Consider the following 24494-nt stretch of genomic DNA (forward strand, 5'->3'; position numbering starts at 1 on the left):
ATCCACGGTTCTTAATGTCAATGTTCTCAACCGTGTCGTTGTTCTACTCCTCTTGGAAGTCGCCTCTGATTGACCATCGGACTGCGGAGGAGACGTCGGATCTGTGGCCATGATCCTGTAAATAAAATACACAATTAATATTAACGATTACATTTAGACATTAACAAAAGCAAAGGCGTAATACTAACATAATCATTATATTTACACATTAAACAAAGCATTACTTTCGCACTCAGCCTGTAGGGATGTTTTCCCATAGACCTTCATCATGATCTACACGATTTGCATGTCCATCATCCACTTCATCAGCTTCATTCATTGAAGGCAATTGTTTTGAAAAACCAGACATTTGACCAATGTCAAGGGTTGACTCATCATTATGGTAATTCATTCCACTTGGTCTTCCTTGCATAGCCACACACAAACTTGAATTACATGGATCTTGTACATAGAAAACTTGTCTGGCTTGTGCTGCCATAATGAAAGGTTCCTCCATATATGCCACCTTACTAAGGTCTACCAAAGTAAATCCCAATGGATCTTGAAACACACCCGTTGTCCCGTTCACCCACTGACACTTAAAAACAGGCACTCTAAATGATGTATAATCAACCTCCCAAATTTCTTGAATGACACCAAAGTAAGACATGGATGCTCGAATGGGGTTGTTATCCGATGTACTGGAAAAGTGCTCCGAATCAGCATCAACACAGACCCCACTGTTTTGTACCGAACTTTTATCATCTTGGGACTTTGTGTAGAATGAATAATTGTTAATGTCATACCCCTTCCATGTAGGGACATTCAGATTTGGGCCAATGGCTAACAATGTCAGTCGTCTGGAAACACTTTTATCAGCAAGTATTGTTTGTCTAAACTAATTTATGAAAGTTTTGTTGTGCTCTTGCAATACCCTCATCATGTTCATTTTGGGGTGACTATCTCTAACATGTTTTTTGTGAGCCTCTATGTACGGAAACACCTCTGTTGTGTTGTTTAATATATACAAATGTGCTTGTAACATGTCATGTCTAGTCATTGTCACAACATTGTATCCACGAGTACCCTTGCCGGCTATTGGCTGGTCATGCCGGGATGCAGGAACACCGACAGGTTTCAATGAGTCAATGTACTGTGAGGCAAACTCAATGCATTCTTCAGCAACATATCTTTCCACTATTGAGGCCTCTGGTCGATGTCGATTCTTCGTATAACCCTTTAAGACCTTCATGTACCGCTCAACTGGATACATCCATCTAAAATACGTAGGACCACAACACCTTATTTCCCTTACCAGATGAACAACTAAGTGTACCATAATGTCAAAAAATGAAGGAGGGAAAAACATCTCCATTTGACAAAGGACATCGACAACCTCATCTTCCAAAGCATCCAACTGTTTAGGGTCAATGACCTTGGCACATATAGCATTAAAAATGAAACACAAGCGACTGATTGCAACACGGACCTTCTCAGGCAATGTTCCGCGGATTGCAACAGGCAAAAGTTGTTGCATTAACACATGACAATCATGCGATTTCAAGCCAACCAACTTAAGCTCATTCACAGACACAAGACTCTTGATGTTTGAAGAGTAGCCTTGTGGGACTTTGATATTACGCAAGCATTCACAAAAACTTCTCTTTTCAGTTGTTGACATTGTGTAACAGGCTGGGGGCAGATATGTCCTGGTACCTTTTGAGATAGGATGCAACACCTGACGTATACCCATGTCAACCAAGTCTTGACGACACTTGAAATCATCCTTTGTCTTGCCTTTAATGTTTAGGAGGGTCCCAATTAAAGAATCACAAACATTTTTCTCGACATGCATGACGTCTATACAATGCCTAACATGATGATCGGGCCAGTACGGAAGATCAAAGAAAATAGACTTCTTTTTCCACATGTTTGAAGTGGATGATGGTTTTTTTTGGGACTTGCCGAACATATTTACGACATCCTTGACCCGCTGATATACTTCATCGCCAGTTAATGGATTTGGCGCGGTTTCATGTTCTTGACTTCCATCGAATGCCTTCTTCAATCGTCGATACGGATGATACTGTTTGAGAAATCTTCGATGCCTAGTATACACAGTCTTCTTTCCATGTTTAAGTTGGCGGAAACTTGTATTCTGCTCACATATAGGACATGCGTGATGTCCTTTGACACTATATCAACTTAAATTTCCGTAGTCTGGAAAGTCATTGATGGTACAAAAACCCATTGCACGCAACTTGAAAGCATGCTGCAAATTTGCGTCCCATACATCAACCCCTTCATCCCAAAATTTCCGCAAATCGTCAATTAACGGTCTTAGATATACGTCAATATCATTACCTGGTTGTCTTGGACCAGCTATCATCATACTCAGCATAACATACTTTCGCTTCATGCACAACCACAGAGGGAGATTATAAATGAACAGCAAAACGGGCCACGAGCTATGGTTAGTAGTTAAGGTTCCAAATGGGTTCATTCCGTCCGTTGCAAGACCAAGCCTTAAATTTCTAGGCTCGGCCCCAAATTCAGGATACAGACGATCAATTGCCTTCCATTGCGGGCTATCTGCAGGATGTCGCATCAATCCATCTGATTTTCTGGTATTTGCATGCCATATAAGGTTTTTTGCATCTTCCCCATTAGCAAACAACCGCTTAAACCTTGGTATTATTGGGAGATACCAACACACCTTTGCTGGACGGCGGTCGGCGTCTGAGACTAGTATAGTAGAATCTCCGTTGGTCAGTCTGTACCTTGAAACCTCGCACACAGGGCAGTAATCTAGTTCAGCAAATTCATCTCTATACAAAATGCAGTCATTACAACATGCATGAATTTTTTCGTACTGCATCCCAACTGGACATAAAATCTTCTTTGCTTGGTAGTGATTCTTTGGCAAGACGTTATCAGCAGGAAGCATGTTTTTCAACAACATCAGCAACTCACTAAAACTCTTGTCACTCCACCCAAATCGAGCCTTCAAGTTAACCAGAGCTAACACAGCTGACAATTTTGTGAAAGATATGCAGCCGGAATACAAAGGCATTTTTGAATCAACTTCTATGTTGTCATACAACGCTGCATGTGCCTTTTCAAACCCCTCTTGCCCAAGATCGCGAATCATTTCTTCTATAGGATTTTCGCTGTCTGTAGTAACATCGTCAGGCTGTGACATGTCAGCTGTATCGAGGGATTCCCCATGTCATATCCACTTTGTGTAGCTACGAATTATTCCCTCACAAATAAGATGAGTTCTTATGTCATCAATTGTTTGGCGCCTCCCATTTCCACACTTCACACATGGACAAAAAAATTTTCCCCACATAGGTTGCGCTTTACTTTGAGCAAACTGCAAAAACTCTTCAACACCATTCTCGTACTCTTCAGTTATACGTGATGCGTTCATCCAACTTCGATCCATGTTACACCTTCTATGTCAAACGTTAGTGGCATAGGGGTTACTTGACATGCATCACAAGCATAGAGCACCAATTGCAGTAGAAAACACACCAGAACTGCACCTTTTGTACAAAACACTGCAGTGGAAAACACATTAGCAATTGCAGTTAGTTGGACCAGCAATGCTAACAAGTAAAATGGTGCATAGCTGTTTCAAGGGATTTGGCATTTTTCAGTTTGTTGGCCTCTATTACCAATGCTTATAAGAAAAAATCAAGAAAAACTGCACAAACGACAACATCGAAATTTAATGACGAAAGTGGTGTAATTGAAATTCAACATCATTTTTGAAACATTTATAAAATCAAATCAGCTGAATTTGGGAAAAATAATCTATGTCAAAGTAGCTGATTTCTGGTGGTAGAAGAAATTTCACTTCCCAATGGTGGCAGGATTTAAAGAGTATCTTTCAGCAGCAACACAATAACTGCTTTAATGATAATTTAAAGTGGAGGGTGGGTACGGGGTCCAATATTAGTTTCTGGAACGATTTATGGCTGGAGGACAACTGTAATCTCCAAGGAAAGTATCCCCAATTATATGTAATAAGTAAACAACAGAATTCTCTAATTAATTCTATGGGAGAATTTGTGGAGGGCAGATGGGAATGGAAGTTATCTTGGAGAAGGGACTTTTTTGACTATGAAATACAAATGGCAGCTGACTTTCTAGAGGAGATTGATTCTGCTCACATACACCAATCCAGCAGGGATATTCTGTGGTGGAAGCCAGATCCTAATGGTTTATTTTCAACAAGATCTGCTTACAAGGTGCTACAGGGGGCTCATCATAGTGTTAGTCAAGACAATGTTCTAAACACCATGTGGAAACTGAAAATTCCTCCAAAAGTGAGTGCTTTTTCGTGGAGACTCCTCAAGAATAGACTCCCTTCTAGGGACAATCTCAGAAAGAGACAGGTCACAATGCCTTCTTATAGCTGCCCTCTTTGTCATCATGAAGAAGAATCGATTAATCATCTTATTTTCAACTGTACAATGACAAGGAGACTTTGGTGGGAGCCTTTGAGATGGGTTAATAGAGTGGGTCCTTTTTCCACAGACCCAAAGAACCACTTTTTGCAATTCACTCAATGGAACAACAAAGCTAGTATAAACAACAGATGGAAATTTCTGTGGTTAGCTCTATCCTTCTCCATCTGGCATCATAGAAATGCCATGATTTTCAAGAACCAGCCGTTTGATCCTGAAAAGGTTATGGATGATACCTTGTTCCACACTTGGTCTTGGTTAAAATGTGCAGAGAAGGACTACACCAGGGACTACACCATCCATATGTAGCAGTTGCATGTGGAGGTCAAGACCAGGTTGTCTCATGAACGAGAACTCCATTAGCCATCTTCCAGCGGTCAATGACATGGTCTGCATGCAAGGGGACTAGAGAAATTTGAACAGCTTGCAATACATATTCTGGGGGTGGTCGGGTAAGGACATAAAAAGGCGGAGATGAAGAGATTTATTGTAGAATATTTCAGTACACCTAGTACTGAATTTTATACATAATATATTTGATTTTTGCCGTGCAAAAAAAACAACAAAGGAAGGGTAAATGCTGAGACCTCTTCCAAGAGGTGCAGCATACATGTACTTAAGTTATGGGGTGTAGCTGGTCCACAATACCATCCTCTAATTTCATCTTTTCAACCACAATTGGGGTTAATTTATAGTTGTTCCTATAGTACCTATGGTACTCTCGTAATTGTACGATATTGGCACAAAAAGACATAATAAACATCATACTAGACAGCTCAAAAGAACAATTACACGGCATGAATATGAAGGCATTAAACGAATACATGTTTTCAGGCATCATACATGTTTGTGATTTGTGGAATTTCAAAAACATATTTTAAACTATTACTAGAAACAATAAACACACCTGCAAATAATGAAAGGAGTTCTTTGGTGATTCTTTGGTGCCTGATTCAGCCTGAAAAATAATAACACTTTGGTCAATCAACCGCTTCTATGACAAACATTTGTGTAATATGTAGAAAATAATTTGTGGCAATCAACTTGATATGATACATAATTAAATTGCAAGGCATTTACTAAAGAAAGCAGTGAAGACAGAGTTCCAACAGTAATATATAAAGCTGAAATCATGGAAGAAGGTCTTCACTACATCATATTCTTTCTAGCTATACAAAGCTGAAATCATCATTGCAAGACAAGAATATATAATTAAGAAATGGCTCCAAAAAAAAATGAGTGTAAATTTTGAAATGGAAATGTTCCAATATGATCTGATTTGTATTGTAGAAATTATTGTCCTAGCATTTGGATGGAATCTCTATGCCCTTGCCCTGTTTCATTTGACATGTACTTAGATTTTGCTTTCTTTTATTGAATCTGATATCACAACATCATATCTTGGCATCTACAAATTACAGCTAGCATTTGGATGATGCTCTGCTTTTACTTTGGTCATGGCTCAAGTCCAACGAGAAAGATTTTACAGTTCACTTTAATCAATGGTCTTCCAATCTAACACTAGGTTTCTGTACTTAGCTTGGGAGTGTGAGGGCTGGACTTTTGTAGCATGGGTTAGGTAGCAGGGTGCTATGGTGCTGGCTTTGTTCCTACTAATAATCATAGGAACCAGCTGGCCCCTAAAATTTGTAACTTCAGTACCACTGGTACTCATTATTAATATATCATATCTATGTTTGCTGAGAAAAAAAATTTTAAAAGAAACTATTTGTGTAACTTTTTAAATTTTTTAGCATATAATGTAATATAAATTACTTAATTTATATCTATAAATTTCATAATAGTGGTTATTCCACTATCTACTATCCTACTATACCAGTTTTGGGGTCAAATGCTCTGCATCTGTATTCAGGAATTGATAATGATGCATACAACTCTCATTGACCATATTAGCCCAGAAAGGGAGCTTGGACTAGCCTAGCCTGAGTCTAAAGGGTGAAGGTTCCATGTGATGGGGTTAAACTGGTGGTATATTGATGGAAAATTTAATGGGAGCTTAAATTGTGACCAGTCCTGATATCAATTGGTGGGAGGTATTGGTTTGATTGACTTAGGGATATTGTTGAAAATCAACCTATTGTTCATATGGAATTAGAGGTCAATTTGCTTTGTTAATAGGGCATAAACATTTATCAGGCTGGAGGGGTAGAGAAGTGAATGTGCAACGGGATGGGTTGAGGTTGAGTATATCTTGGATTCTATATCCAGATGATGCAAAGCCCCAAGCTGTTCACTCAATAGAGGCAATGGAGCCTGATAGGGGGGCACATCAGGTTTGACTGAGTTATATCCGAGTGCCATGGTACACAGTCCTTGAAGCTCTGAACTCAGATGAAGCTTCATAAGGGGCCACATCATGCTTAGTCAAGACATATCTGGACGGTACACTAATCAAATGGTTTTTTTTCCCTAAAATACCAGAGAATGGAGTTCTTGCTCATAGTAATGCCACCAAAAATAAGAATCCAAGGAATGTAATTAGAAACCTTGAAACAAACACCCCCTTAGATCTTGGGAAAAAACTATAACAAATGAATGAAATTAGAAACCAAGGAATGTCTATTTTTCCTTGATTACTAATATCAGCCTCTAGAGATTATAAAATTTGATTGCATCATACAAAGAAGGATTGGTGTAACAGAAAAGTGCAAGAAGGAAAGCTTTCCGAACCAAATTCTCATACAAAGATGTGAGAAAATGGGCTTCAAAGTAGAGTCTATGGCTATAAATTCCTCAGCAGATGACTATTGTGGTTCATGCTGTTGTGGTTGCAGAACAGGAGATAAGAAGGGAACTGACTCCACTTGGTTGGTTGATTCTATAGGCAATGGTGCAGTGATCCTCACTGGATGTAAAGCTGAGAGATTCATACTTGAAAATGTAAAGAATGGAATGAAGAAAAAGAAGTGCTTAGGAGTGATTGCTGCAGCAAGTTGGAGGACTAAGGTAACAAAGAAACTCCAAATTCAATACAAGGTAACCATCTCAGCATGTGGCTTTCTCAAGACTCGTCCTCTAATGATTTCTAGTGGACTAGTATGCTACGAAGACATAATTTGCACCAAGAAAATAATTAACTAGAAACTAAAAGTTTGCAGTGCAAACCTCCTATCATTTATGCTAAAACACACTGCATTATCCCATCTTCGCCATGAGTCCATGACAACTAAGAATATAGTGAGATTTCAACTCATGTAAGCAGACAAGAAGAGACCATAGTAACTGTTTACATTATTTCCTGTTTATATAAATTTGTCGTTAAATATTTAAAGAAAAGGAAAATACTAAACTAGAGGTATTCCGAATTGTGTTAAATAATTGAAGAGAGAAATTTATCACTCATAATAACTCTAATAGAATCGAGAGAAAGAAAGAAAAAAAAAAGATAAATAAGAAGGTAGAATGAATATAATTTTTCTAATAACTTAAGATCAACTTATAACTTTTGGAAAAGTTCAATAACAGAATTATAAAAGTTAAATACACAAATTGATTTTAACTTATGTGAGAAATTCAATTTATTTTACAATCTTATTCTCTGCTCCTAGGAGCACTTATGAAATGTTTATACAATTATAGTGATACGGGGGTATGGCGATTGGATACAGAGGGTTATTGAGAAAATAATGATGTAACCATGCATGGAAGAGATTGCTGTCTGCTATCTTGAATTCATACTCCAAGTTGTTTCAATATGCCTTTTGCAGCATTGATAATTTGTTGAAACAGGCTGCTCAACTTGGACATATAGGAAGAAGAGGAGGAGGAGGAGGATATATCCTAAGAGATATGTATCATCAGTTGAATAAACTTGGAATCTTTATCATCCATGTTTATTTTCCACTATAAACCAATCACCAGGGCATGATCAATTGTTCTTTCTTTACAACTAGTAGTGCTCTATTTTCTTCGTGAGGTCCCTTCTTCACAAGTTGAAGGATATATACCCTTCATCTTATTATAGATGTTACGCCCGTATTGCTACTCCAAACAAGTTTCAATTAAGTCTTTGCATAGTCACAAAGTATTTAGAATTGGAGGAATATTATTGATCGAGAAAGACAAGCCATAAAGTGAAAAACTCTAAAGAAAAATTCCATACTGACCCATTAACTCTCTGATGCTGTGTTTGACATATATAACGTTAACGTTAGCACCAAGCTGGATTTAATTTGATATGATTTAACTTCACATTATATATTATGCAAATATCATTTTTTATGTTTGGAACTTCACTAAGTCAGCTAGTGTACGTAAATAAGTATATATCCTATTATAAAAATGACTTCATATAAAGTGAGAGTCATATATAGTGTCTTCGACTCTTGGAGCGAAAAGGAAAATACAACTAAGTGTATGAAAATAAGTATATATACCTGTCGTAAAACCTTATGTTTATATTTACAGGATTAAGAACTAAGATAATGGATAAGATTTTATACCAATGAGCTTGGGTTAGTAAGAATATACTATTCAAAAACTTAGGCCGTGTTTGCCACATCTTTCCAGTCACTTCTAATTTTTTTTACTAACTTAGTTAAAAATTATTTTTAGTAATATTTGGCAAAAACAAGTTTGTTTAATAGTTATGTAACATTTTTCAAAACAGTATTTTTTAAAAATGCTACTTTTTAATTAGCTATTATTTTTTGTTAAAAAAATTGTCCTTAAAATATTTATAAGATTCTCTTTCACTTCTTTTTATGTAACACTGGATTTTATAGGTTACATTTTATTATATTTTTTGTTCTCTTCTTTCACTCATAATAAGTCAACAGGAGGGTTTTATTATTTTTTCTATTTTACATAAGATGCTACCCTTTTATTATATAAGATGTTGATAATGATAGATAATAATATTATTTTATTTTCTATTATTATTTGAATATTTTTATATTACAGTATTTATTTTAATTATTCTATTATTTATAATATTTATTTTAATTATTCTATTATTTATAATATTTATTTTATTATTCAGCCATTAAACTTCAACATATTTATAGATTGTTTATTTTAACCATTCCTCTATTTCTATTATTTTGAACATTATACTTCAAGATAACTTAACATTATACCATTATATATACCATTAAATTTGATTACAAATACTTTAAAATGTATTATTTGAAATTAAAATGAAAAAAAAATAACATAATTGATCTACAAACAAAAAATTACAAGAATTTGAAAACTAAAATTATAAACACCCAAAATATACTTTAATCAATAAAATAAAAATACTATATACGCATTTTTTTCACTCATTTTATATTTATTAATTACTTTAACAAATAATTTTATTAAATAATTATAATTTAATAAGTTAACTTCACAATTTTTAACTATATTAGCCACCAACTTTCAGATGTCAATTATTTTTAAGTATATTAGGTGAACTATTGAAGAAGAAGGCAGAGGAAGGAGTGGCTGTGAGGGTTCTGTTTTGGGATGATGAAACATCTTTACCCTTTGTTATGAACAAAGGTGACTTGAACAACCAAGATGAGGAAGCTTTTGCTTATTTCAACCACACATAAGTAATATGCAGAAAGTGTCCCAGGTCACACCATATGTTCCCCACACTCTTTGCTCACCATCAGAAGACTATAATAGTGGACACCAAAGCACCCAAATCTGTCAGTGACAAATAACTTATGAGCTTTCTGAGTCCCTAAAGCAGGACCTTGCTAGAGTAGAAGCTGAAAAGGAAGCTACCCTTGTTCAATATAACCAGTGCTTAGAGACAATATCTAAACTGGAGGAGAGAATAAAAGAAGCTGAGGATAATGCAATAAGGATTCAGGAGCATGCTGATATAGCAGAAAAAGAAATGAAGGCTTTGAAATTACAAGTCACTAAACTTAATGAAGAAAAGGAAGATGCCACTCTCCGTTATCAGCAATGCTTGGAGATAATTTCCAGTTTGGAGTATAAGCTCTCTTGTGCTGAAGAGGAGGTGCGTAGTCTTAATTCCAAGATAGTTGATGGGGTTGAAAAGTTACAGAGTAATGAGCAGCAGTGTCTTCTCTTGGAGACATCAAATCACACGCTGCAGTCTGAATTACAATCTTTGGCACAAAAAATGGGGTCTCAAAGTGAAGAACTTAACGAGAAGCAGCAGGAATTGGGTACACTTTGGGGTTGCATACAAGACGAGAGACTACGATTCATTGAGGCTGAAACTGCTTTCCAAACTCTTCAGCAGTTGCATTCTCAGTCTCAGGCAGAGCTTAGATCTCTTGATTCTGAACTTACCAGTAAAGTGGAAATACTGGGGAATGTGGAATGACGTAAGCAGGCTTTAGAGGATGAAGTACTCAGGGAAATCAATATCAAACAAAATTCTAAATGAGGTCAAAATTTCTTCATCTTTGTCCATACAAAATAAGCAGGATGAGATTTCGAATTTGAGGGAAACAATAGAGAAAGTTGAACAGGAGGTGGAGCTTCGAATTGATGAAACAAATGCTCTTCAGCAAGAAATTTACTGTCTTAAAGAGGAGCTTAATGATGTGAATAAAAAACATGAAGCCATCATAGAGGAGGTCAGGTCAACTGACATACACCCACAGTACTTTGGATCAGCTGTGAAAAAATTGCAAGATGAGAATTTAAAGTTGAAGGAAACTTGTGCGGCTGACAAAGGAGAGAAAGAAGCTCTTTTGCTAAAATTGGAAAACAAGGAGAAACTTCTGGAGAAAAATACAGTTTTAGAGAATTCCCTTTCAGACTTCAATGTCGAGCAGGATAGTGTGAGAGGAAAAGTAAATGTGTTGGAAGAAACATGCCAATCTCTTCTAGAGGAGAAATCAAATGTTGCTGCTGAGAAGGCCACCTTGTTTTCTCAGTTACAGTCCACAACTGAAAAGCTGGAGAAGCTATCAGAAAAGAGCAACCTATTGGAAAATTCACTGTTTGATGTCAATGTTGAACTTGAAGGATTAAGGGTGAAGTCCAAGGTATTAGAAGACACATGCCAATCACTTGACCATGAGAAGTCCAGTATCTTTCAAGAGAAAGAAACTTTAGTTTCACAGTTGAACATAACTCATCAAACACTAAAAGATCTTGAGGAACTGCACAGTTTATTGGAATTGAAGCATTTGGAACAAAAAGGAGAAAGGGAGTCTGCACTTCAAAAGGTAGAAGAGCTACTAGTTTCCTTATATTCTGAGAGGGAAGAGAATTCCAGAGTTTTGAAATTGAATGAAGATGAATTGGCTGAGAAGGAATTACAAATTCATATTCTACAAGAAGATGCAAATTGTAAGAAAAAGGAATATGAGGAGGAACTGGACAGAGCTATACATGCTCATGTTCAAATTTTCATCTTGCAGAAATGTGTTGATGATTTGGAGAAAAAGAACTTCTCCCTTCTAGTTGAGTGTCAGAGACTTTTGGAGGCTTCCAAAATGTCTTACAAAATGATATGTAAATTGTAATGACGTCTGGTTTTGCAATTAGTTTGTTTGCCAATGCTTTGTATTTTCAACCAATAATAGTTTGCGTGGTTAGGATAAAATGATTTTGTTTTGTTGATTATATCAACATGTGAAGCATGTAGGTTTGTAACATATGGTTCATTATTTCATTGGCTATGATTTATATGGAATAGATCAATTTCCAAATGTATCTAATTAAATAAACTACTTTTTTTGTCTCCGTAAATTAGTTTCTCAATAATCTGCTTTTTAGTGGGGGGAAAACCAGATGGTAGGAAGATTGCTTGGATTTCTTGGAGCCAGTGCTGCACTCCTAAGCATATGGGTGGGTTGGGAATCAGAGATATTCAAAGTCTCAACAAGGCTCTGCTGTTCAAATGAAAGTGGCTGATGTTCCATCAACCAGACCAGCTTTGGACCAGAATTTTGAACTCTAAGTACAATGGCTGGAGGGGATTGGAGCATGGACCTAGAAACCAGTATTTTTCTACTTGGTGGGCCGATTTAAGGGCCATCTTTCAACATCAGAATGTGGTCAGTGCTGATAATCAAATCAGGTGGAAGCTGGGGAGAGGCGACAAATTCCTCTTTTGGGAAGATCCTTGGGGTGATGAAGGAGTTCCTCTAAAGGACCAATTCCCTAATTTATTCAATATTTCTTCCCAAAGAGAGTTAAGGGTGGCAGAGGTGGGATCCTGGATAGAGAATGGGTAGGTCTGGAATATGGTTTGGAGAAGACACTTGTTTGATAATGAGGTGCAGATAGCCTCTAATTTCATTGATCACATCCACCAAATCAGAGTAAACAACAATCTCAATGATACCTGGGTTTGGAGAGCTGAATCCACTGGGATTTTCTCAACTAAATCTGGTTATCAAGTTATTAAATCTGACATGGATGATGAAGGTCAGTACCTGGGATTCAAGAAACTTTAGGAGGTCAAACTTCCTCCTAAAGCCCTATCTTTTGTTTGGAGGTTATTATGGGATAGACTTCCCACGAAGGACAACTTGATCAAGAGGCAGATTCAGGTAGATAATGATTTATGTCCCTTCTGCCATAGTCAACCCGAAACTGCATCCCATATATTTTTCACCTGTGGCAAAACTATGCCTATATGGTGGGAATTCCTTTCTTGGGTAAAAGAAGACAAGGTGTTTCACTACAGGCCTTTGGATAATTTTCTCCAGCACTACTCCTCAGCAACTTCAAAGGATTCTAACACAAGAAGGACAATGTGGTGGATAGCAGCTACAAGTTCAATTTGGAGGCTCAGAAATGATATCATTTTTCAGAATCAAACTTTTGATATCACTAGGTTGACAAATAGCACTCTGTTCCTTGCATGGACCTGATTGAGGGGTTGGGAAAGGAACTTCCAGATTCCTTATTATAGCTGGTCTTCAAATATGTCTATAGCTTTTAGTTAAAGTTTTTGTTAGTAGGGTTTTCATTTGTGTAGGGTGCTGTATCTCCTGAATTGTCAGGACCCCCTTTTATGTATTATGTAGTACCTCTGGTACTTGTTATTTTATAATATATTATATCTTTGCCTTCCAAAAAAAAAATCTGCTTTTTAGTAATAATTTTATCATAATCAGCATTTTCAGGTTAACTGTTTGGTGAATAATGAATGCACTGAAAATGGTCGACAATCAGATGAAGATCAGACTGTTATGGCACCAGATGCACTCTCTTACTTCCAAGACATGCAGAGAAGGATCAATGCAATTGCAAGGACAGTTAAGCAGTTAAATGAAAGTCTTAAACTGAAGAATGAAGAGAACATTCAAGCAAGCAAGCATGTTACTCAACCAGATCAAGCAAGGCCATCTATCCCAGTTACCGAGATTGAAGTTCTGCCGAAAGACATCATGCTTGACCAAATGCTTGAGTTGTGGGAAACAGCAGATAAGGATGCCACGATTGGCAAGCAAGCTGAAAAGACACAGAAGATGGCTGCTGGCAATCATCAAAGAGGAACAACCAAGGAACCCAAAAATAGGTATCCTTCAACAGATTCCTTGGTGGAAAAAGAGTTGAGTGTGGACAAGTTAGAGGTCTCAAGAAGATTGACACTACCACGCGAAGAAGGGAACCAAAGCAAGATTTTAGAAAGACTTCATTGTGATGCACAGAAGTTGACAAACCTCCAAATCACCATACAAGATTTGATGAAGAAAGTAGAGATAAATGAGAAGAGCACAAAAGGAAAAAGTGTTGAGTTTGGTGAGGTGAAAGAGCATCAATCAAAATTGATATGGGTGCATTTAATACCAACTTACTGTATTGCCAGTAAGATTGCTGAATCAACCCCATGGTAACCATTCAGTCTACATCTTACTGTATTGCCAGTAAGATTGCTGAATCACTTGGCAAAGCATCAATCAAAATTGACACGCATGCATTTAATACCAACTTACCAATCAACAAAAAAAAACTAAGATACACAAAGTTACCAACCAATAACAACCCATAAGAAAATTTTTTATTTTTAATCATTTCTAAACGCACAAAGTATATTTAATAAACAAAAAGTACCTTGTGGTTGTGGCAGCAATAGATTCAAAAGCTGGTTCAGTCCTTATGGTCTTCAATTTAACCTTCTTGAGTAACTCTTCCAATTGATATAACTTCCTCTGAAAAAATGTAACGAAATTAATTCAAACCCACAATAAGAAGCTTTGTTCACTGCAATTTCAAATTTCTGATTTATTACTCTTCTTTTTTTTTATCAGCAAAGATAAATTATATATATATATATATATATATATATATATATATATATATATATATATATATATATATATATATATATATATATATATATATATATATATATATATATATATATATAACCTGGAAGTACCAGAGGTACTGATTACAGAGTTAGTCACCATAAAAATGGTTCCTCAGTCAGACAACATAAGTCTGATTGGGAACCAAAATATGGGAAGCAAAGTATACATATATTGATCCCTACTCCCTAATGAAACCCCTACTGCTGCAAAAAATGATGTCTGAAGTTACTAGACCATTGATTAAAATGTAATGTAAAGTCCTTCTCCAAATTATGGAGCCAAGTCCACATTAAGAAAGTCGCGTCTTCAAATTACCGAGATTGAAGTTCTTCTAATAATATCCCCAATCATATAACAATATTTAATTGTTTGTTGTTAAGCACATTACTATTTATACACTTTAAATTTATGAAGCTACAAAGTATAAGATTTTTATGATGATATGTTAAAAATAAATTCTGAGTGACTATATGAAAACAAAAACAATGGTATCAATTGAATAATAACTACAATTAATGACTCTAATTTGTTAGGACTAAGCTCAGACATATTTCTTTCTTCATGTAGGTGTTCAAGCTGCAACCAGATATTATTACAAATGTGGGGATAGTTCTATTCCAGCCATGACCCAAGAGCATTTCTTTTATACTTTTCCAAAACCTAGTGCCAAATAATTATCCAACTCGAATAGCAGTTGTTGGACTCTTAGTTTCAGTTCAAACTTAACAATCAGTGTCATACTATTCATCAAAACCAAAAACTACACAACGCAAATAAAAAAATACATTATTCAACAGTGGGGCAAGACGAAAATTGTATCCAACCACTTGTGCATTTTTATAATTATAATAATAACCCTAATAAGTGTGAAGACGAAAACTAGTATAGTAACGTAGATTCCTTTTGTCATTTGAATCCAACAGGTTATGCATATCTAATAATGGAGGAAAATAATCCAAACCACAAATGTATATGTAATAAATCCAGATACGAAAAACGCAAAACCAAAACCACCAAGAACATAAACTTCCTTAGTACTGTGACTTAAGTAAACCCTTTGGCCTTCAAATCCTTTTGGCATATTCAACGATGACATTGTTAGGGCAACTCAACACATTAATAATCACATTTTAAAAGTCTTACTTAAGTAAACCCTTAATACTATAACACATATATATCACCAAACAAGAACTCAAAAACTTCGACATCCTTACCTTGACAGTAGCAAGGTCGCGACACCACTCCAAAGAGCACGACTTCGACTATGGCGGTGGTGGGAACAATAGGTAGCTAGGGTGGGCACGACGGAGGTCAGGAAACGGCAATGTGAGGGTGGGCACAAAGGAGTCAATGGAAAGGAGATCGAGTGGGATGAGTTCACAGCGCGCTAGGTTTTAGGTTTTTGCTATAGGATTTTCGAAGACAGGAGATGAAGTGTTCAATCAATGGAAACACGAGTATATATAGTACAAAATTTAAGATGGTGTATAAGCAACACCGTCTTTGTATCCTTTTATTTCTACGACGGTGTCTACAAACGCACCGTCTTCGATAAGTTCAACCAAAGGTACAAAGACGGGGTTAAATTCAAACGTCGTCGTTTACGAAATGTACCGTTTAAAAATCGTATATATTTATGTAAATGCCACCGTGTGCACTACTACGTCGGATACTGTATGACCGACGTAGAATGTGCGTCGTAAAATAGGATATTTTTAGTAGTGATATATATGCTAGCTACTTTGGCAATTGGCATCATAGCCTAAGTTTATTATTATGTGTATAGTATGTTTCACGAATTAAAGTTGTAATGATCTTCTAGCTAGGCTATGAACTCATCACATATTACCCTTTTTCACCCTTTGCCTCTGTTGTTCAGAAATCAACACTGTTGTTTAAAAATTTAAACAACCATTCATATGTCTTAACGCTGAGGCTTGTTGTCTCATAGACCCCAAAACTCAATAAAGAACAGAGGATAAGAAAAATATTGCATAAAAGGTAATATTCTTTGAGAATTATCATAACAGAATGAGAACATTCCTTTATTGTAGCAACTAATTGAGTGAGTAAGGTAATAGAGATAACAAAATGTAATAGTGGAATAGTGAAATGGGGATAATGGCTTCAAACGAAATCCCCAAAGCGGGTAGGCTTTCTGATGGTCCTACTGGGCCTGGTGTGGGTCCACGTCGTTGATGTGGTCTCCGATTTCTTAATAGTGCGGGTTGCTATCATTGTGCTGGTTGTGAAGCGTTCACCCGCTGCATGCTACCATGAAGTTACATCAGTATGACAAATCATAGCCCCACCTCGCAGTGTAATTCCACCACAATTTGCATCGATTTTTCCCCCTTTCAAATCTTTTTGTCAGTTATAGTAATGACTAATTAGCTGGCATGGCAGGTATGTTTTGTCCTGCCGGTTGTTTGGGTGGTTGAGGTTTTGAATAACCCGGGTCGGTGTTCTCTTCTTTTATTCATTTAAAAGTATGGGTCTGTTTGGTGAGAGATGGTACTGGTTTATCTTAAGCAAAAGTTTGAAACTTCTTGGAACGTAGAAGATCTCACCAAGATAGTTGAATTCTCACGTTTTCCATCACTAAGCTACCACCTGCTACCACCTCTATAGTATTTTGCAAAACTTTTTCTCAAAGTTGCTTTCAAACTATTCAATTTTTACATCTACGTCATTTCACGAGAAAATAAAAAATAAAATAAAGAACCAGTAGATAAAATAGAATTCGACAACTTTTAACAATTATTTAATCCCTACCAATCAAACTTTTTTGGGGAGGAGGGTGTCTATAAGAGTTATACAGTTAATGTTACTCTTACTCATAAATTATTTCTATTTACGATAATATATATTGACTAAGTTTTCCATTAGTTCTTATATACCAGGGGATGCTTGTGAATGATTAAAAACGACAACTTCCTTTTAGTTGTTTTTTCTTTATAAATTTTAAGTTAATTATAATAGCTGGTTATTTAATTATGACATTCTGATTTAGCAAAAAGTATATTATATTGAAAATATTAACATCTTAAATTGTTTAATTAAACTGATATTTTTTTAATAAATTATAGTCATATCACGAAGCGAGTTCATTGAGTTTTTTTCCTGTACTAAACTACTTCTCTCTCCATAATGCCTAAAGTACACTACTTAGAAAAAAATTTCCCAAAGTACACGTCTTTTTATCTTGCACTTGGAAGTCGGGTTTCCGTTCTTCAGCTTTTTTCTTTCTTTCTTTTATTTATTTATTATTTATTGTAAATTAAAATTTAATTAAAGTTAAATATTATATTATATAAAATTATTTTTAATAGATTTTAAAAATATTTATTTAATAAATTAATTTTAGAAAAATTATTTTATAATTTTGTTATTAAAAAATGATATCATTAGATTTAATTATTTTTGTTATATTATTTAATTTATTTAAGATATTTTTGGTTAAATATTTGTTTTAAAATCTGAATTTTTTATAATAATATATTGATTTTAGTAAAAATAGTAAATTTTAAATTTAATTATTTTACTAAATATAATTACTTTATTTATGTCATTAGATTTAATTAAAAATGATAAAACTAAAGCTTTCAATAATTTATCTATAGAAGAATATTACACTGCATTATCAATAAAATATTTAAACAATGGTAATTGACTAAGGAAAAATTTAAGAGGATATATTTAGACAATTGTTTCTGTTATGATCATGTTGTCGGCAAAGTCCACATTTTTTTCTACTTGGTCGTTCATTGTCGTCTTTGTCCATCTAAGTAAGAATGCGAGTTGAAATGGGACGACCATTTGCAGTCCTCTTTCTCCTTGGATCAGGACCCCACTGATCTCCTTCATATTCTTGCCACATTGATTCGTGTGGCAATAAACCAAAGGAGTTGTCGTAAATGTGCAAAATGTGTTGTAAAGTGAATAACATTGACACATAGGTCATGGGATCAACATTGACAGATTTACAGGTAGCCATGACGTAAGAACACGGTAAGTGTTTAGCTTGATATTCACCACAATCACACTTTTGGGATCGTAAATTACTCTAAACCTTCCAGGTGGCCTTGGTGTTTCAAGTGGGGATTGAGTCTCTGTTATAATAAAAGTGTGATTGTGTCTGTCGAATTCATTTACAATGTGTGTATTAGATTCTTGTTGATTGCTATTCATTGCATAGAAGACGACTTCAGAATACTGTGAGCCAGAGTTGATCATTGCCTGAGTTTGTCGACCTCTATTAGCAAAAAGTTATGCGGTCTTGAAATACGTCTCCTCAACCAACGATGACACCAGCAAATGTCTTGTGTTTTTTAACATGGAATTAACAGACTCCGACAAATTGGTAGTCATATGTCCCCAACGTTTCCCCTCATCGAAGCATTGTACCCATTTTTGTTTGGGTAATTGATCAAACCATTCAGTTGCACTTGGCTTATTCGCACGGGTATCCCCAAGATGTTGCTAGTGCATCTTCTCCGTGTATGCGTAACCTGTAAATATTTAATGAATGTATTGTGTTATAAAATTTGATTGAAAGAAAATATTAACGAATAAATAAAATAAATTCTCACCAGCCAACATGAGTGGTTTCTTTAAATGTTTGCAGTTTGAGTTACCGCGAACAAAGTTTTGTGCAATATGGCGCAGACAAAAGAAATAGGATGTGTCCTGGACCCATAAGTTACTTGGGTTGTTGTAGGCACTTATAATTGAGGGGTGTCGGTCTGAAATGAGAGAAATGTTAATTTGCAGAGTAACATGTCTTCTCAAATTCTTTAGAAAAAACCCCCCAAGCTGAAGTTGTCTCCCCTTCTACAATGGCGTAAGCAATTGGGAATATATGATTAGCTCCATCTTGTGCGGTAGCTATCAACTTGTGCCAATATACTTCCCGTAAAGCCATGTACCATCTACTTGTACTATGGGTTTGCAATATGCAAAACCATTAATGCATGGACCAAATGACCAAAAGACACGTTTGAACAATCTTTTGCCCGGTACTATTTGTCCCCCCTCATACAAGGATTCTGTTTGAGCAGCGACCACAGTCCCGGGGATACAAGATTGCAAAGCTCCGAAAAGTTTTGGCAGTTTGGTGTATGATTCTTCCCAGTTTCCATGAATCATCTCCAACGCTCTTTGCTTTGCTAACCATGTCTTCTTGTAGGATGGCGTATAATTCATGAACGTTTTGATCTCTGCAATCAACGTCTTGATGGAGACGGTTGGGTTTGTTTTGACAATTGGTTGGATGATCTATGCTATGACGTGTTTGTTGAGTTGGCGATGATCTTGTCTGAGCATCGGCATGAGACAAGTGTGATGACCTTTGATGCTCTTGATAATCCATTTGTTATGCCTCTTTGAATTGCATGCGCCCAAGCTCCATGTACAACCATTTTCATGTAACTTGGAGATGAAGTTTAGCCTTTTCTGGTCAGAGTAAACTGTTCTGCAATCAAAATGATTTCTGATGTTGTATTCTTTGATTGCTCGAATACATTGTGCTTTGTCATCGAAGGTCAAGCCAACCTCGAGTATAGCGACTGGTGGTTGTACATTGTGTTGCTAATGAACAAAATGGTATTGATCAATGTAGTGTGGTAGGTGGTCAAAGTTCAAGTCTACTGGACACCTAGGTTACTGATATTGCAATGGAGGTGATGGAGGTGTCGTTGGTCTGCCAACACCCTCGTCATCGGTTTGGTCATCACTTTGGTCATCACTTTGGTGATTGATGTGATCAAACAACTGTTGATCCTCATCCTCAGTAAACTCATCCATGTTTTCATCATGAAATCGTATAATGGGATCTTCGTTAGCAATGGGATGTTCATCTCGGTTTGATGTTTGGGTTTGTGGTAGTTGTGAAGGTGGCGTAAAGGGGGATGAAGGATGATTTTGTTGGTCAAAGGAGGTTTGTTGGCCATGAAAAAAAGAATCGTTCTCTGATAATATTTGTGTGTATGAAGTATAAATGTCAAAGGGGTCTTGTGATTCAAGGTTGTTGTATGAAGATACTGAATTATTGAGGTCTATGTTGTTGTACGATAATTGTTGTGGAGGCGGTAGTTGTAGTTGTGGACATGAAGGTTGTGGAGATGATGGTTGTTGTTGAGGAATAAGCTCAGTAACAACATAGAATTCGGCAGAATTCAATTGTGGATTCTGGATAATTGTTTCCATCGCGCCTCTAAGATCATCATTGTCGAATAGTTGAGCTGAAATAAAACGTGTCTTGTGACGCCCTCTACCCCTCACATATATATTGACAAAGGAATAAAAATCTAAATATTAATTAATAGTATTTTTTTTTACATTTGTAAATACAAGTCTTTCAAAGGGATAAAAGGCTCACATTCACTTTCTTCTACATCATATTCAAACTTGTCCAAATAAATAATAAAGTTATCTCGGTTTAAACAAGACCGTCTAAGACTTCATACAATTAATATAAAATCCTATACCCCAATGTCACATCCTATCAGAGCGTTGTGTCTCGACGTCCTTCAACACAAGGTTCCTTAAATCAATTCACCTAGTCGTCTGTTCCCCCAAACACAAAGTTCAAGATCATCACAGGATCCAAATACAAACAACACACGGGGAGTGAGTTATCACATTCCTAACTAATAGAGAAACAAGACAACTAGATATACATATCATATAAACCAAATAAAATTTACTTACACGTAATTCACGCAATTCCACCACTTTGTCATTCAAAGTTCACTTTTCATCCATCAATCACACTTTTCAATCATCAATCACATTACACACAAATCACATGCTTTGATCAAGACATAATAACACATTAATTTCATAATAAACAATTAGCAAGCGCATGAGACAATTATGCTAAGACTCAAGCCTATATGCAATGTGGTACCATGTCAGTGAAAAACCACCCTAGGGCGCTTAGGAGTACATAACAAGACACACCACACAATGGGTTTGTCAGGTCACTCTCACTAAGTAAGATCATAGGGAGACCAGTCAGGGTCACGATGTTTTGCGAGAATGCTCCAACCATATGGGATCAGCATAGGCTTAAAGGAGCACTCAAACCGGGTGACCCCCAAGGCCTACACTCCGAAGAGTCTGTCAGGGCCTCTCCCTCCTGATTCAGGTCCAACCCCTAAAATCATTTTAGCACACAGACACTGCTAGTGAATTATACAATACCCACAACCTCACACTCGTGTCTTAAACACGTACAACATATTGCGCTACAATTTAACACTGGTTCCTAAATAGGAACCTACACTTTCTCTTTAACACTGCGCATTTACACTTTTCATCAAGATAACACTAGTCGGGTTATTGTACAATTCATAGCTTACAACACAAATAATGTCACATCAAGAATTAATCACACACTTATTCACAACCAAAACTCATTCACAATTTCACATCTCATAATGTCACAATCCACCATTACATGTTTTCACGTATCTCACAATTCAACACCTGTTCTACTTTACACTTTTACTCAATCTCAATAACAATATTATAATCTCAAGGCAACATTTTATTCCACAATTCATCACATATTTCATTTATAAGCACTGCTCATGAATTATATAATACCACGACCTCACACTCATGTTTCAAACATGTTTAACACAATTGCGCTACAATTTAACATTGGTTCCTAACTAGGAACCTACACTTTCTCTTTAACACTGCACATAAACACTGGTCGGGTTATTGTATAATCCATAGCTCACGATATAATTAATGTAACATCAAGTGTTAAACACATTCACTTATTTACAATCGAATATCATGTCCACACTTTAACATCTCATAACATCACATCAACCATCTCATAACATTCCTAATGATATTCATAAGGTACAACATACACATGTTCATCAAATTTAATCATAATATTCTCAAACTTCAACACTTAATAATTTTTGGAATCATATTATAACACTCTACAATATTATTTACATAAATTATTAATATAAATAACTACCTCTATATATGTATAAGCTAGCATACATCATATTGAATCACAAATTACAAAGTAAGCTTTCAATGCACAAATTCTAAATAATTATATGAACACTTTGGTCAGTTTCAATTATGATATTAATTTTTTTAATTATATATAAAAACCTAAACAACAAGAAAAAGAGAAAATAAAAAATCAATATTTCTCTCTAAATTTCTCCTTACTTTATTTCATCAATTCATATTAATTAGAAAAAGTACTCGATTTATAAGGTTCACGCTCAACACAATAGCATATCAATTTCACAAAGATTGGTCTGTCAAACATATATAATTCACTGTAATAATTATAAGGATAAAATGAAAATTGCAAAAATACCCCAAAACTCATTCCAATTGATATCTCTAAGGATCCCTACACATGTTCTCATTAATTCTCAATTGTGAATAACTCATCCCTTACCTCTAAGCAGGCTCACATGTCTTCAGCCAGCAATAGCAACATCTCTAGCGGTTCCCTGGAGTTCCTCCAATTTTTTCCTCTAACTGCTCCAATAGAGTTCCCAAACATCAAAGAGACAGAGAAGAGATTGAAGTCTCCACTTGTATTGTCACCAACGATTTATTTTTCTCCCTCCACAAATATTATCTCGCAAATCCCAACGGTGAAAGAGTGCGAAATTGAATTTCAAACAACATATACAAATTTCATGAAAATCTAACGGTTAACGAAATCGGGATCGTAGTTTTACCGAGACAGCTCTGGGTTTCTACGGGAAAGGAAAATGATACAATGCGAAGGATATTTCTCTTAACTCAGACATAATATCGAAATTCCCAATGGTGAGAATGCTCATAATTGGGTTGCGAATGTGGTTCTCAAATTTCATGACGATCCAAAGGTGAATGAGTCCGAGATCGTTATTTTTCTGAGACATGTTAGATGGCCTGCGGGAAAAAGAGAGGGTTTTGGGAGAAGAAAGAAAAAACGAAATTGTGAGGCAGAGGAGGCTAAGGAGTCAGTCTGAAAACTGACCAAGCATGTTGCTATTTATAGCTAGGGGCATTTACGACCTATTATTTACTCTATTTATTTATTTATTTATTTATTATTTATTAGTTTATAAAAACAAACTTTATTTTATTCTTTATCAAATAAATAAAAAAAACCCTTTTTGTTTTCTCTCAAATCATTATTTTAATTAATAATTATATCTCCTTATTTATTTATTTATAAAATCTCATCATTTTTTTTAAATTCCATTTATTTATAAATAACAATCCTTTTTAATCTAGTTTACGAGATGAAATGAAATAGGGACACGAAATAATTAATCCTTTTTTTAAATTCCATTTATTTATAAATAACAATCCATTACATGTCTGGCCGAGATGAAATGAAATAGGGACACGAAATAACAATTGAGCAACTTGTTCAGTTGCTCGAGTAGGGAGACGATTGTTAGTTTTTCGAATGAATTGTGTAAACGTAATAGAACGATTGGCGTAAAAAAATATTGGGGTCGTACATGTGTACGTCGATCCTTGAACTGAATCGTCTACAATGTGACCATTCTGGTAAATGAGGGTTGCAATTTCTTTAGGTGGAGCCATGGTGGTGCTTATGGGATATGAGTGGAAATGGAGAGAGAGTTACAAATGGAGTTTTGTTTTGTGAGAAAATTGTTGTGTGTGATATGTTGTTGTCAAATTGTGATATTATATATAGGCTGAGAAAGTTTAGTACCAGAGTTAGATTGAAATTTTAGGTGGGAGAGTTAGATTGGAA

General features: G+C 35.7%; 2 protein-coding genes and 1 pseudogene across 2 annotated transcripts; 2 read left to right on the plus strand and 1 right to left on the minus strand.

Moving 5' to 3' along the window:
• Positions 1 to 232: 232 nt before the first annotated feature.
• Positions 233 to 3181, minus strand: LOC114381608. Its single transcript, XM_028340869.1, has 3 exons — positions 2273 to 3181; positions 1066 to 2137; positions 233 to 822 (listed from the first exon to the last, which is right to left on the minus strand). The coding sequence occupies exons 1-3, from the start codon at positions 3179 to 3181 to the stop codon at positions 233 to 235; spliced, it is 2571 nt and encodes an 856-aa protein (XP_028196670.1).
• A 937-nt stretch (positions 3182 to 4118) lies between these two features.
• On the plus strand, positions 4119 to 4763 carry LOC114381609. The gene has a single exon (XM_028340870.1). The coding sequence runs from the start codon at positions 4119 to 4121 to the stop codon at positions 4761 to 4763; it is 645 nt and encodes a 214-aa protein (XP_028196671.1).
• Positions 4764 to 10125: 5362 nt separating this feature from the next.
• Positions 10126 to 14245, plus strand: LOC114381610 (annotated as a pseudogene).
• Positions 14246 to 24494: the final 10249 nt, after the last annotated feature.

The sequence above is a fragment of the Glycine soja genome, chromosome 13 (assembly GCF_004193775.1).
Source record: "Glycine soja cultivar W05 chromosome 13, ASM419377v2, whole genome shotgun sequence".
Taxonomy (NCBI): Eukaryota; Viridiplantae; Streptophyta; class Magnoliopsida; order Fabales; family Fabaceae; genus Glycine; species Glycine soja.